This window comes from Heptranchias perlo, chromosome 33 (genome assembly GCF_035084215.1).
Source record: "Heptranchias perlo isolate sHepPer1 chromosome 33, sHepPer1.hap1, whole genome shotgun sequence".
Lineage (NCBI taxonomy): Eukaryota > Metazoa > Chordata > Chondrichthyes > Hexanchiformes > Hexanchidae > Heptranchias > Heptranchias perlo.
The window spans coordinates 7057405-7070411 of NC_090357.1; the positions used below are offsets into that span (position 1 = coordinate 7057405).

General features: G+C 45.8%; 1 protein-coding gene across 1 annotated transcript in view; it reads left to right on the top strand.

The window, feature by feature from the left end:
- The window catches only part of dscaml1 (Down syndrome cell adhesion molecule like 1), a 412483-nt gene that overhangs the window by 253982 nt on the left and 145494 nt on the right, over window positions 1–13007 (top strand). Inside the window, exon 8 of the mRNA XM_067970940.1 lies at window positions 301–573. Coding sequence (XP_067827041.1) covers window positions 301–573 — 273 coding nt within the window. The remainder of the gene's footprint in view (window positions 1–300; window positions 574–13007) is intronic.

A 13007-nucleotide genomic window follows, 5' to 3' on the forward strand; every position in this document is an offset into this window, starting at 1 on the left:
ATGGTGACCCACTAATTGCAGGTACAAGTCTGTGGCCTTAAACAGGACACCCCCAAATCCCTTGCATTATGATCTAAAATATAAATTATTTCAGAAATAAGAGTTGTTTGTAGGGATTTCGGGTTTTTTTTGTTTACCAAAACTTATGATCTATTAGTTGCTTTTCAAATCCAGATTTAAAAAAAAGGGATGCTATCAATTTAAACATAGGTTTTACAAGAGGAAGTTACTTGGTTGAAAGCTTGTGTAGCGTGATAAAAGGCCACTGTTGGTGTTTTAATGCAGGAATCCTTTTCACAGGCTCTCCGAGTATACGCTCCATGAAAAACATCACAGCGATTGCCGGGAGAGATACTTTCATTAACTGCCGGGTCATTGGCTATCCCTACTACTCAATCAAATGGTATAAAGACTCAGTATTGCTTCCTGACAATCACAGGCAGGCGGTGTTCGAGAATGGCACATTGAAGCTCATGGATGTGCAGAAGGGGATGGACGAGGGGGAGTATGTCTGCAGCGTCCTGGTGCAGCAGCAGCATTCCATCAGTCAGAGGGTCCACGTCGCAGTTAAAGGTATGGCTAAATGGCAAAACCCAGTGGTCTGTCTATCGCTGATCCATAGAGAAAGCATCAGTGTGTAATATTTGTTACACATGAATGGAACTGTGGCACCCCTACTCCTTCTCCCCCCCCCCCCAACTCCTTCTCCCCCCCCCAACTCCTTCACCCCCCCCCCTACTCCTTCTCCTCCCCCCTACTCCTTCTCCCCCCCCCAACTCCTTCTCCCCCCCCCAACTCCTTCTCCCCCCCCCAACTCCTTCTCCCCCCCCAACTCCTTCTCCCCCCCCCAACTCCTTCTCCCCCCCCCAACTCCTTCTCCCCCCCCCCCCAACTCCTTCTCCCCCCCCCAACTCCTTCTCCCCCCCCCAACTCCTTCTCCCCCCCCCAACTCCTTCTCCCCCCCCAACTCCTTCTCCCCCCCCAACTCCTTCTCCCCCCCCAACTCCTTCTCCCCCCCCCAACTCCTTCTCCCCCCCCAACTCCTTCTCCCCCCCCCAACTCCTTCTCCCCCCCCCAATTCCTTCTCCCCCCCCCAATTCCTTCTCCCCCCCCCAACTCCTTCTCCCCCCCCCCAACTCCTTCTCCCCCCCCAACTCCTTCTCCCCCCCCAACTCCTCCCCCCCCCAATTCCTTCTCCCCCCCCCAATTCCTTCTCCCCCCCCCAATTCCTTCTCCCCCCCCCCAACTCCTTCTCCCTCCCCCAACTCCTTCTCCCTCCCCCAACTCCTTCTCCCTCCCCCAACTCCTTCTCCCTCCCCCAACTCCTTCTCCCCCCCCAACTCCTTCTCCCCCCCCCCCCAACTCCTTCTCCCCCCCCAACTCCTCCTCCCCCCCAACTCCTTCTCCCCCATTCGCTAACTCCCTCCCCCCACCCCCCAACTCTTTCTCCCACCCCAACATCTTCTCTTCACCCCTCACCTCCCCACTCCCAACTCTTCATGATTCATAGACTGAAAGGTCCACCCACATCAAAATACAAAGATGGCTCTAAGGGACAAGTTGTTTCTGTCACAAGAATGGTCAGGTGATATTAATGCATTCTTTTCCTTTCTTTGTTCTTATCCTCATTTCTCCAACTTTCTTTTATATTCACTTTCTCTCTTTCCTCCTTTTTAACTTTTCAAGTGTTTTTCTTCTCTCAACAAAGAGATTAAGTGAACAAGAGACAGGAATGAAGGCTGGGCTATCCCAACATTCAGAGCAGTACTGAACAATTTCCATTAATACTCTCGGCCTTGTTTCTCCTGCTCAAAGTGTCGTAGAAGTTAGGCCAAAAAAACTCACTAACTTAAAAAAAAAATCAGATTTACTTCACCCCCCTCAAGGAGAAAATGCTGTCTTGGCCCCTAAGTCCTTACATTAATCTAAAACGCAAAATATTGCAAATGGGTTCATGCATATTGGTCTCTCTTACATGGAGACCAAACTCTTGCACCGTGCAGTGTAGGATTGAACAGACTAAAAATGTTGCATCTAATCAGAAATTTGGTTAAACCCTATTTGCAACCTCTGTGTCTCTAGCTTTTTGTGATGTAAGTACAAGTAAGTTATTTGTATACCACAGAAATTCAAACCCATTTATAGCATGTTACTGATTGTAGTTTTCACGCTGAGAAAGAGAGTTGGTTTTCCAAGGGCCATTGGAATGTTGTGGAGTCATAGAGCATTGGGATCCTAACTGGACAATCCCAAATTTGAATCCTAACCTCAGCTGCCAGCGATAAAATCCAAAAACCTAATCTCAATACATAATTAATGCACAAATTAGCTATCCTATACAAATCTTTCTGCCCTCTCCAATCCTCCTGCCCAGGCTCTTCCTATAGGCTGAGATGGTGGGCAACAAACTGACTGTCAGGCCTAAAGAACAGGCCGTTGCCCATTCTGTTCCTGAGCTTGTTGCTCGGAATTGTATTTGAAGTTGTATCTTGCTCATCAGTTTTATGCTAGATTTTTCCCACTAGGGGACCCACTAAAAGAACCTACTTATATTGCTCCTCACCGTGATGCCGCTCCAATTTTTCCACTAGGTCTCTGTGGCATCTCCACAGTCATCGGCCACCTGCGCCAATTATTAAAATGACCCCTATCCCCGGGATTTTTGGGGGACGGGGTCAACGTCATTCCGCCAGAAGTCCCACCCCACCATACTTCCAGTAGTGCAGCAGGGTCCCCAAAACCGCAGGCCCACAATATAAGTAGGTCCAGGTGCACAAGAGGTTGCGAGGTGCACGAGCTGATAAAGGCATGTTGGCCGGGAAATTCCTCATAGCTGCTCCCGCTCCGCTGACGTAACTTGACTGAGAGTGCGTAGACGGGGTTTCCGACGCACTTACGGTGAAGTAAATGCAGTGGGCCGGGAGTAGCTCTGAGGAATTACCCGGAGTCTATTTTTTTTCTATATTTAAGGTGACCGCCCTCGCTTTCTGTACATCTTGTTGGATCAATTTTTTTTTAAACATGAGTATATACGATAGGTGATAAATGTTAATTATAATTTACCAACCAGGGTGGGAGAGGCAAAATCTTTGAGGTTGTTCAATTAGTTGCTGTGACTGGAAAATCGCTCACTGAGAGCAATGCGTTTCAATGGGCTGAATGCCCTCTTCTCACCCCTGAGTTTCCTTACGTGCTTAAGTGCTAATTAATGAGAGTTTTTAGCTTACCGTTACAATTGATCATTCTGCCGGAATGTTCCTGAAGTTTCTAGAATTTACTCAAGGTTACATCTGCTGGAAGCAGTTGTTATAACAGCGTTGTCTGATTGGGTCAGTGGGTAGGGAGTAGGGAGAGAAAGGAGGCTGTGGTTTATTGCGATCATTAGTTTAATAGTTCTGTGTTTTAGTGTAGTTATGTAATAGGCTAAGGCTGCGAGCAATGTTTTGAGAATAAGGTTATTGATAATCTGGAGTGCTTACAGTATAATACAGAACACCTGGGGCATGCCATAAACTCTTGTCAATGCGTGTTAGAGACTACCCATGGTCCAGGTGGGCATCCAGCCTGGCATTGCCATTGCCACCGCAGAGATGCCAGCATCAATGCCAAGAAGAAGCCAGTTGTGTTTTATAAAACAACCAGTTTGATAGAGGAACACGGTGGAGTGTGTGAGCCTGTGTATTTAAGTCAATTCTCTGAGTAAAACCTGGGCTATGACAGCTTGTCTTTCGATAGACCAGATGCACTCCTCCATGTCAGTTACAAGCCCACCATTGGTGGCTGCTAGAGCTTCCAGTCGACTCCGGTACAGCATTTGTCACCTACGTGAAGAGTGCCAGAAGGTTCCGCAAGAATTCTGTCAGCCTCTGACTGGAGTGACACTTTCACTGGAGCAAACCGCAATGGCCAGTCAGCACGACAATCACTGTGATAAACTGTTCCGTGTTTTGGCACTGCCACAATCACTCTGCACCAATCATCCCTTCACTCCCTGGCATACATGGGGCTTGAATTTAATTTGTTCAGAGGCTGCAAATTTTCCCTTCGGGCTTTGATGGTCTGTGGTATCGGCTAGCTTTCACACTCAGCGTTCAAACAAAGAAACCTTTCAATGAAATTCTAAGCTATAGAGGTACGGAAATATATATCACATTTTCACTTTATTGTACACTTCAGTGACTCCTTTGGGAAAGTGGACCCTGGTTCTCATGATTTTCCTTTTAAAAATTGCTGCACGAGAGATTCCTTTCATGGCCCAGCAAATTTATTCGTAGTACTTAGCTGAGCCTTACGTTTTAGAGAGCTCGCAGGTACATTCCCCGATCTCTAAAGCGTTGGCTGGATCCCAGCTAACGTGGTGGTGGGGTTGCTACAAGTGGTCTCGGGGACCCTGGGTTCGGGAGTGGGGAACCAGGCAGGATTCCCCACTCCCCCTCGCTATCCTGCAGGAAAAGCACTCGTGGACATCGGGCGTGGGTAAGGTTGGCCTCGACAGTGATGCCCCACCGATACTCAAAAGTTAACGCTCCAACGGGCATAATGGCCGTTTGGGCACTGTGTGGAACTGCACCCCAGCAAGGAGTCAACACCTTCAAGGAAGGAAGGGAAGGGAATGGAGAAAATTGGTAAGAGAAAAATAGCTGTATCCTGACTTTATTATTCCCAAATTTCAGATGCTCCTCAGTGCCTAGTCATTGCAATTTTGGCCTTCCCTCCCAAATTTGAGCAGTCCATGACATGTATTAACAAGGTCCTCTCTTTTTTTCTGCCATCAGCCAAACCAGTACAGAGCAGGAATTGAATGTGGTAGCTTCTTGGTCTGAATGGCTTAGTGTCATATTGAGCAGTGCACTCCTCAACTGAGCCCTCGGGGGAGGAACTGTGTGTTTATCAACTAAAAAAAAGAGCATCTCCTTGCTGTTTGTTTCAGCCTTTTTCCTACTTGGCAAAAAAGCTTCATGCAACAACATGGAACCTTTATTTCATGCACAGTAACTTTGCAGTGAATATGGGCAACGTGCATTGAGAAAAATATGTGCTTCACACTGGACCTTTTGAGGCTCACTGGATCACAAGATAAATATCGATAAAGAAGGCCATTTGGCCCATCTTAAATCATCCATGCAGGAACATAGGAACAGGACTAGGCCATTCAATTAGATCTGTATCTTAACTCCATCTACCCACCTTGGTTCTGTAACCCTTAATACCCTTGACTAACAAAAATCTATCAATCTTAATTTTGACATTTTCAATTGACCCCCAGCCTCAACAGCTTTTTGGGGGAGAGAGTTCCAGATTTCAAGTACCCTTTGTGTGAAGAAGTGCTTCCTGACATTACCCCTGAACAGCCTAGCTCTAATTTTAAAGTTATGCCCCCTTGTTCTGGACACCCCCACCAGAGGAAATAGTTTCTCTCTACCCTATCAACTCCTATATCAAGAAAAAATATAGCCCCCTCATTATTTCATCCAACTGGATATTGAATAAATTTAAGTTTTTTTTTGCCTCCACTATTGTATCTGGAATATCATTCCAGATGTTGATGTGAAAAGGTTCTTCCTGACATCTGTCCCAGATTTTCATCTGTTCTACTTGGTGTCCCTTAATTCTAGTATTTTGACTTCAAAAGAAGCAGTGCTCTAGATTTATCTTATTTATACAGTTTCATGTCTTGTATACTTCTAGAAGGTTCCTTCTCAGCTGCCTCCTTTCGAGGCTTAATAGACCCAATTTCTCCAATGCAAACCTTTGACGGCATGGACAATAGGCTGATGTGGCTGTTTTCTGAACTGCTCCCATGGTTTGAATGCTTCCCTTACATCTTGATAGCCAAAACTGCCCCAGTATTCAAGCAGCAGTTTGACCAGGGCACGACAACAACAGCAGCGTGCATTTTTATAGCACCTTTAACTCAGTAAAGTGCCCTAGGAGGCATTGGGAAAATGGGTACTGAGCAAAGAAGGAGAGATTAGGAGGGGTGACCAAAAACTTAGTCAAGGGGGTGGGTTTTAAGGAGGGTCTTAAAGGAGGAGAGGGAGGTGGAGAAGTCCAGGGGGGTTTAGGGAGATAAATGTAAACCTCAATTCATTATTTTTACAGGTTACAGAGGTACATTTCTGTACCTTTCCCAAGTGGCCATTCTTTGTGTGTGAGCCTGGGTAGTGAGTGTTGACATTCCTAACCCGACATCCACATGTACATTTTCAACAGGGCTTGTTTGAAAGCAATCAGGAGAGGAAACCCAGCCCATTTCCTCATCCGTATCCCAGCGTTTTTTTTATTTCGGGCTTTTTTTTTTGTGTTAAGGCAGTGGAGTACAAGTTTCACCCTCGACTGACTTAACCATACACTACATCATTGAGAAAGGTGGTCTGTAAATACCGTCAAATGTTCTTCTATTGAATCCACAATGTGCTCAATGAAACCTACAAGGAAAAGAGTGATATTGAATTCTAAATGGTTTTTGGATTGGATTTTTAATAGAATGCTGCAGTTAAAGGAGCAGCCATTTCTAACGTGAATCTCCTACAAAAGCTTTATCAGACAGGCCGTCTCCGTTTATACTTCTCATTTGTTGCAAATTTGAAACACAATCACAGGAGTTGAGTAACTATAAATGGCAGGGAGTTACACTGCGATCAGATTTCTTGATTTAAAAACTCCCACTGCCTTTTTTTTTGTTAATTGTAGAATACATAGTTCAGGACAACGCTAATGTTAAACAGACTGGAAGAGGTTCTACCTGATACCTCAGCTGGTTTACAACACCAAGTTATAGTCCAGCAATTTTATTTTAAATTCACAAGCTTTCGGAGGCTTCCTCCTTCGTCAGGTGAACGATGTTCACCTGACGAAGGAGGAAGCCTCCGAAAGCTTGTGAATTTAAAATAAAATTGCTGGACTATAACTTGGTGTTGTAAAATTGTTTACAATCAGCTGGTTAAGGCAGTGGGCTGAGATCAACTAATTCTGCATGGCTGGGGATTGAAACTAGGGCCTTCTGGGCTGTATTACTCAGCGACTCATTGCCTTAACCAGCTGAGGTATCAGGTAAAACCTCTGACCTCAGCAACCCTGGGTTAGAGACGAGAAAATGGATCAAGTTTCCCACTCCTGATTGCTACCAAACAGCCTCCGCTGGAAATAATAGTACTCTGACCCCCCCCAACAGTAATACTCTGACCCCCCCCCCCCCAACAGTAATACTCTGACCCCCCCACAGTAATACTCTGACCCCCCCCCCCCCACAGTAATACTCTGACCCCCCCCACAGTAATACTCTGACCCCCCCCCCACAGTAATACTCTGACCCCCCCCACAGTAATACTCTGACCCCCCCCCACAGTAATACTCTGACCCCCCCCCCACAGTAATACTCTGACCCCCCCCACAGTAATACTCTGAACCCCCAACAGTAATACTCTGACCCCCCCCCAACAGTAATACTCTGACCCCCCCCCCAACAGTAATACTCTGACCCCCCCCCACAGTAATACTCTGACCCCCCCCCCACAGTAATACTCTGACCCCCCCCACAGTAATACTCTGAACCCCCAACAGTAATACTCTGACCCCCCCCCCCCAACAGTAATACTCTGACCCCCCCCCCAACAGTAATACTCTGACCCCCCCCCCCCAACAGTAATACTCTGACCCCCCCCCCAACAGTAATACTCTGACCCATTTTTCTGAATCAAGTCAGGTTCTTGAGTCTTTGTCCACAATTTACATAGAATTACATAGAATTTAAAGCACAGAAACAGCCATTCGACTAAACAGGCCTATGCCGTGTTTACGCTCCACACGTGCCTCCTCTCAACTCTCTTCATCTAACCCTATCTGCATATCCTTCTATTCCTTTCTCCCCCATGTGTTTATCGAGCTTCCCCTTAAATGCATCTATGCTATTCGCCTCAGCTACTCCTTGTGGTAGCGAGTTCCACATTCTAACCACTCTCTGGGTAAAGAAGTTGCTCCTGAATTCCCTATTGGATTTATTAATGACTATCTTATATTTATAACTTCTAGTTTTGGTCTCCCCCCGCCAGTGGAAACATCCTCTCTAAACTCCACCCTATCGAACTCTTTGATTTTTAAAAAAAAAATGATTTCCTTTCACTGGAGTTCATCCTTTAATATTTTGCATTCTTCCCAACTCCAATTTAAATCCGTCCTACACTGTCTGAAGTGTTCACTCCGCATTATTTCTCTTCCTCATGATTCAGTGAGCTGAGTTGTTCACATTGTGCCTTACACTCTCCAAGTTCTTGAGCTAATTACTGTCATTCGTAGTTTTTAATTTTCCCTGCTTCTCCCCGCTCTTGTTCTGGCTGATTAATAGTTCCTTCAAATGTCTTCGTTCTTTTGGTCGGGACAGGATCCGGCTCGGTTGTGATGCTCCCATAGTCAAATATCCTGCAGTCAGTCATTGGCAAGGCTCACATGTGAATAGTGTCCACTTGGGTGAGGAACTGGAGGATGCCTGTCCCCTCTGGGAGAGGAAGGGTAGAGGGAAAGTTAGCAAGAAAGAAAGAAACATTTTCTCTTAAAAATCCCAAACCGTGGGCTATAAATTGGGCCACGTAGGGCCCATTTTGTAGACGCTACGAAGCCTCCTAAGGATCCAAACGGGACGCCATCTTGATAATGGCATTTGAGCAGGCGCAGATAATGAACGTCAGCAGCATGTAAAGTCAGGAAAATATGCGTTAGATCAGTGTGCAGGTTTTGGACACGATTTTGGAACTCAACACTCCAGCCAACCTCGCACAGCTGAACAGGTCGTAAACAGCATGGAGGACCCCCCTACCAGGGCTATTTAAAGGGATCATGCAGGATATACAGGTTAGTTGCTGGATCATTGCTTCTGGCTGCTGATGCATTTGACCTGTATTTGGAGGTCTCCTATAAATGAATACTGGGTCTAGGAGACATAGCCTAAAAATTAGAGCCAGGACTTGCAGGAGTGAAGTTAGGAAATGCTTCTGTACACTGGTCGAAATTTGGAACTCTCTTTGGCAAACTGCAGTTGATGCTAGCTCAATTGTTAATTTTAAATCTGACATTGAGGCTAAGGCTATGGAGTTAGTCGCAGATCAGCCATGATCTCATTGAATGGCGGAATAGGCTAGAGGGGCTAAATGGCCTACTCCTGTTCTTATCTTCCTATGTTCCTATAATAAAGTTTCAGTACTCTACAAGGAATGGGCTAGCTAGCTGACAGGCAACAGCAAAGGCACTGGCAGAGGGGCAGGGGTGGGACAGTAATGCTGTCATCCTGAGCAAGGACAGCGGGTTCATGTTCCATGGAGCCACTGCCACTTGCTGCCTCCTGTTATGCATCACTTTCTCCTGCAAGAAAGCGGGACGAGTGTCGGTGATTGTCCTGTAGGATGTCTGGGTGATGTGCCGGTCATGGTTGGATAGCTGCCAGCATGTGACCTGTGAGTTGTGGGTGTGTGGCTTGCAACATTGGTAATGTGTGAAGGTGAGAGGAAACATCTGATTGGAAGAGTTTGTGGATGATGGGGGGGGTGTAGTGCGTGGAGCAGTGGATGCGGCTAGTGGTACAGTTGGTAGGAGAAGCCACTTGACGGTTGACCTCACTCACCTTGACCGCTCGTGTCAAAGCATTGAACTTCTTCCCGCACTGCATCCACGTTCGTGGTGCTATGCGCCTGGTGTTGACATCGTCCCCTACTGCCTCCCACTGCCTCTTGAGCATATGTCTGGAGGTCCTCTTGCCCCCCCCCCCCCTGTGGATATAGGATGCCCCTCCTTCTGTCTACCTCTTGCACCAAAGCCTCTAGTACATCAGCAGAGAATTTTGGTGCACTCTCTCTCGCAGGCCTGGTACAAACTCAGATCAGCAGATTGGTGAGGTCTAGTGTGCAGATTGGAGGATGTGGGATTTAGTAGTATGTAACCTTTATTCAATGTTTTAACACAACTCATCAGTGTGTAAACATAGGGACGGGACTTGCATCTGTATTTTACGTGTGCGATGTCTGATCTCCCCGTTCAGACTTCATGCGGACCCTTATCTTATATTTTGCAAATAAGAGGTGCAGGCTGCCTTTACGTGGTGCTAGCCACTCACGCAATATTGGGCTCCCCCCCCCCCTCACCCCCCCACCTGCTGGTGAGCAGCCACTCAACAGTGCAGCTAGGCCTGGCTACTCGAAGATATCAGGTAAATGACCAGGCAGCACGAACCTCACATGCTGCCTGCATCGGAACGACCGGTCGCGGGTTAATCGCGCACCGCGACCCCTGCCCCCGGATTCGGGGGTTATTGAATTTAACTCCCCGTGGGTGCCATTCCTTTGTGCCACGATTTGGGGCCATTGCCAAAATCCACAGCAACTCATCCTGCCATTAAACCGCCCTACTCAACCGCCATTGATGGGAACGGCGCAAACAAATACAAAATGAATGGAGAAAAGAAGGCTGATGACTTTCTGTTGAATTGAGCTTCCAGCAGCTATCTCGTGTTCAAATTTGCATAATTCGTCTCGGATGCAAAACAGTTTTGCTATCAGATTCCCCGGCGTCTCTCTGAAGAGCTTGATCAGGTGTTCATTTCTAAACATGTTGCAGTCTTTATGGGTTTGAACCCAGTTGCTCCATGGTCAGGATAAACAGAAAAGATGGACTTCAGCCCAACACTAAAGCCCTAGTAATTTTTACTTGCATCATCGATGGCCTTAGGAGGGTTTGATAATGCAAGATTTCGATGGGCTTAATCTCCCATAGTCACTTGTACACAACATAGCAAACATTCACTGTTCTTGAAAGTGTTTTATTATTGCTGGACCAAACATTGCATTGTGTTGAAAAATTGATTGTAGTCTAGGTGACACAGATGTAATTAAAAAGCAGTCACAGACCTCAGACAGAGTCTTTCGTATGTGCTGCGTTAGCCAGGTAGGCCCCCACCAAAATGTAATTGTGCCCCCCTCCCTGTCACAGCTCCTTCATTAGACTCTGCACTTGAAATGTAACCATGGGGATGCAAATAGTTGGGAAGGCAAAACACAAGGGTTAATAAATAAAATATTTCTGGCACTGAGAGTGCCACCATCAATACGTTAAGCAGGCCAACCTCCATTTTAATTATTAAAACACTAAAAAGTGAAGTGCCTTTTGATTTAAAGTCAAGTAGCCAAGTTTTTGTTACTGAAGAAAACAAATCGGGAATCTTTTGGGGATAAAAATGAACGAGTGACCTTCTGAAATTCTTAACTATGGGGAAATGGTTCTGGCTGTCCCATATAGCGGCAGCAGAACTGCACGTTGCTGAAGCTGCCTTCAGGATGGGTGAGTCCAAGGAAACAGTGGCGATGTTTCAAAAATAGCCCGTTTACAATTTCACTCCAAATAATAACCAGAGGAAGTCATAGAATTTTACAGCACAGACGGAGGCCATTTGGTTCATTCCTCTCTCTGAAAGAGCTATCCATTTAATCCTATTCCCCTACCCTTTCCCCATAACCTTTTAAGTTCTTTTTCAAATATTTACTCATTTCCCTTTCTGCTTCCACTATTTCTGGTAGAGCGTTCCATGTCCAAACACACTCTGTGTAACATTTTTGTCCTAATCTTTCCCTTTATTATTTTGTTGATGATCTTAAGTTTATGCCCTTTAGTTATCAACTCAAAAGACCAGTGGATATAGTTTTTCTATATTTACCCTATCGAAACCCTTTATAATTTTGAACACCTTCTCTGCTCTGGTGTAAAGAGCCCCAGTTTCTCATGTTGAATAAACTTGGCTTGTATTCCCTTGAGTATGGAAGATTAAGGGGTGATTTGATCGAGGTGTTTAAAGGATTTGATAGGGTTGATACGGAGAAACTATTCCCTCTGGTGGGGGATTCAAGAACAAGGGGACATAATCTCAAAATTAGAGCTGGGCCATTCAGGAGAGAAATCAGGAAGCACTTTTTCACACAAATGGTGGTGAAAATCTGGAATTCTCGCCCTCCCCAACATGGCCGTGGATGTTGGGGGACAATTGGAGTTTTCAAGACCGATATCGATAGATTTTTGTTGGGTAAGGGTATCAAGGAATTTGGAGCAAAGACGAGAAAGTGGAATTGAGGTACACATCAGCCATGATCTAATGGGATGGTGGAGCAGGCCCGAGGGGCTGAATGGCCTACTCCTGTTCCTATCGTCAGGGACAGATTTACTTTTGTCCTTCTATTAAGGGCCAGAGCTTTTCTTCCCCTGTGCAAATTGTGGTTGTTGCCTCTTTGCTTTCTTGCTGTTGTTTTGTACTAAACGAACGAGTGCTACACTGTGATGCTAGGATTCTCAGCATAAACCATTCCATCTTTGACTGTGTTGCTGCCTGGCTATTGTAAGTTGTGTTCCTGTACCACCTGCCTAATGGTATGTTTGAAGTGAAGTATTAAACCATTTTTTTGTTGCATTACAAAAATTTAAGCAGGAGACCAAGTGGCAGAGCGGGAAAAAGTGTTTTAGATACAATCATACAGCTCAGGAGGCCTTTCGGCCCATTGTTCCTGTGCTGGCTCTCTGAAAGAGCTACCAATTAGTCAATTAGTAATTAATAATTACCAATTACCAATGTTGGTGGGGATTGCTGAGCAACTCACAAGAGGTCAAGGTTTTAGTCTATTCCACAGCTCCCAAAGGATGAGGGAGAGTTGCACTATGTTGGGACAGGGGTTATAAGATACGTTGGCAGGCTGTTTGGGGAGTATATTGCTTAGAGAGGGTACAGAAGAGATTTACTAGAATGATTCCAGGGATGAGGGACTTTAGTTACGCGGAGAGACCGGAGAAGCTGGGGTTGTTCTCCTTAGAGCAGAGAATGTTGAGAGGAGATTTGATAGAGGTGTTCAAAATCATGAAGGGTCTGGATAAAATAGATAGAGAGAAACTGTTCTCATTGGTGGAAGAGTCAAGAACCAGAGGACATAGATTTAAGGTAATTGGCAAAAGAACCAAAGGTGACATGAGGAAAAACTTTTTTA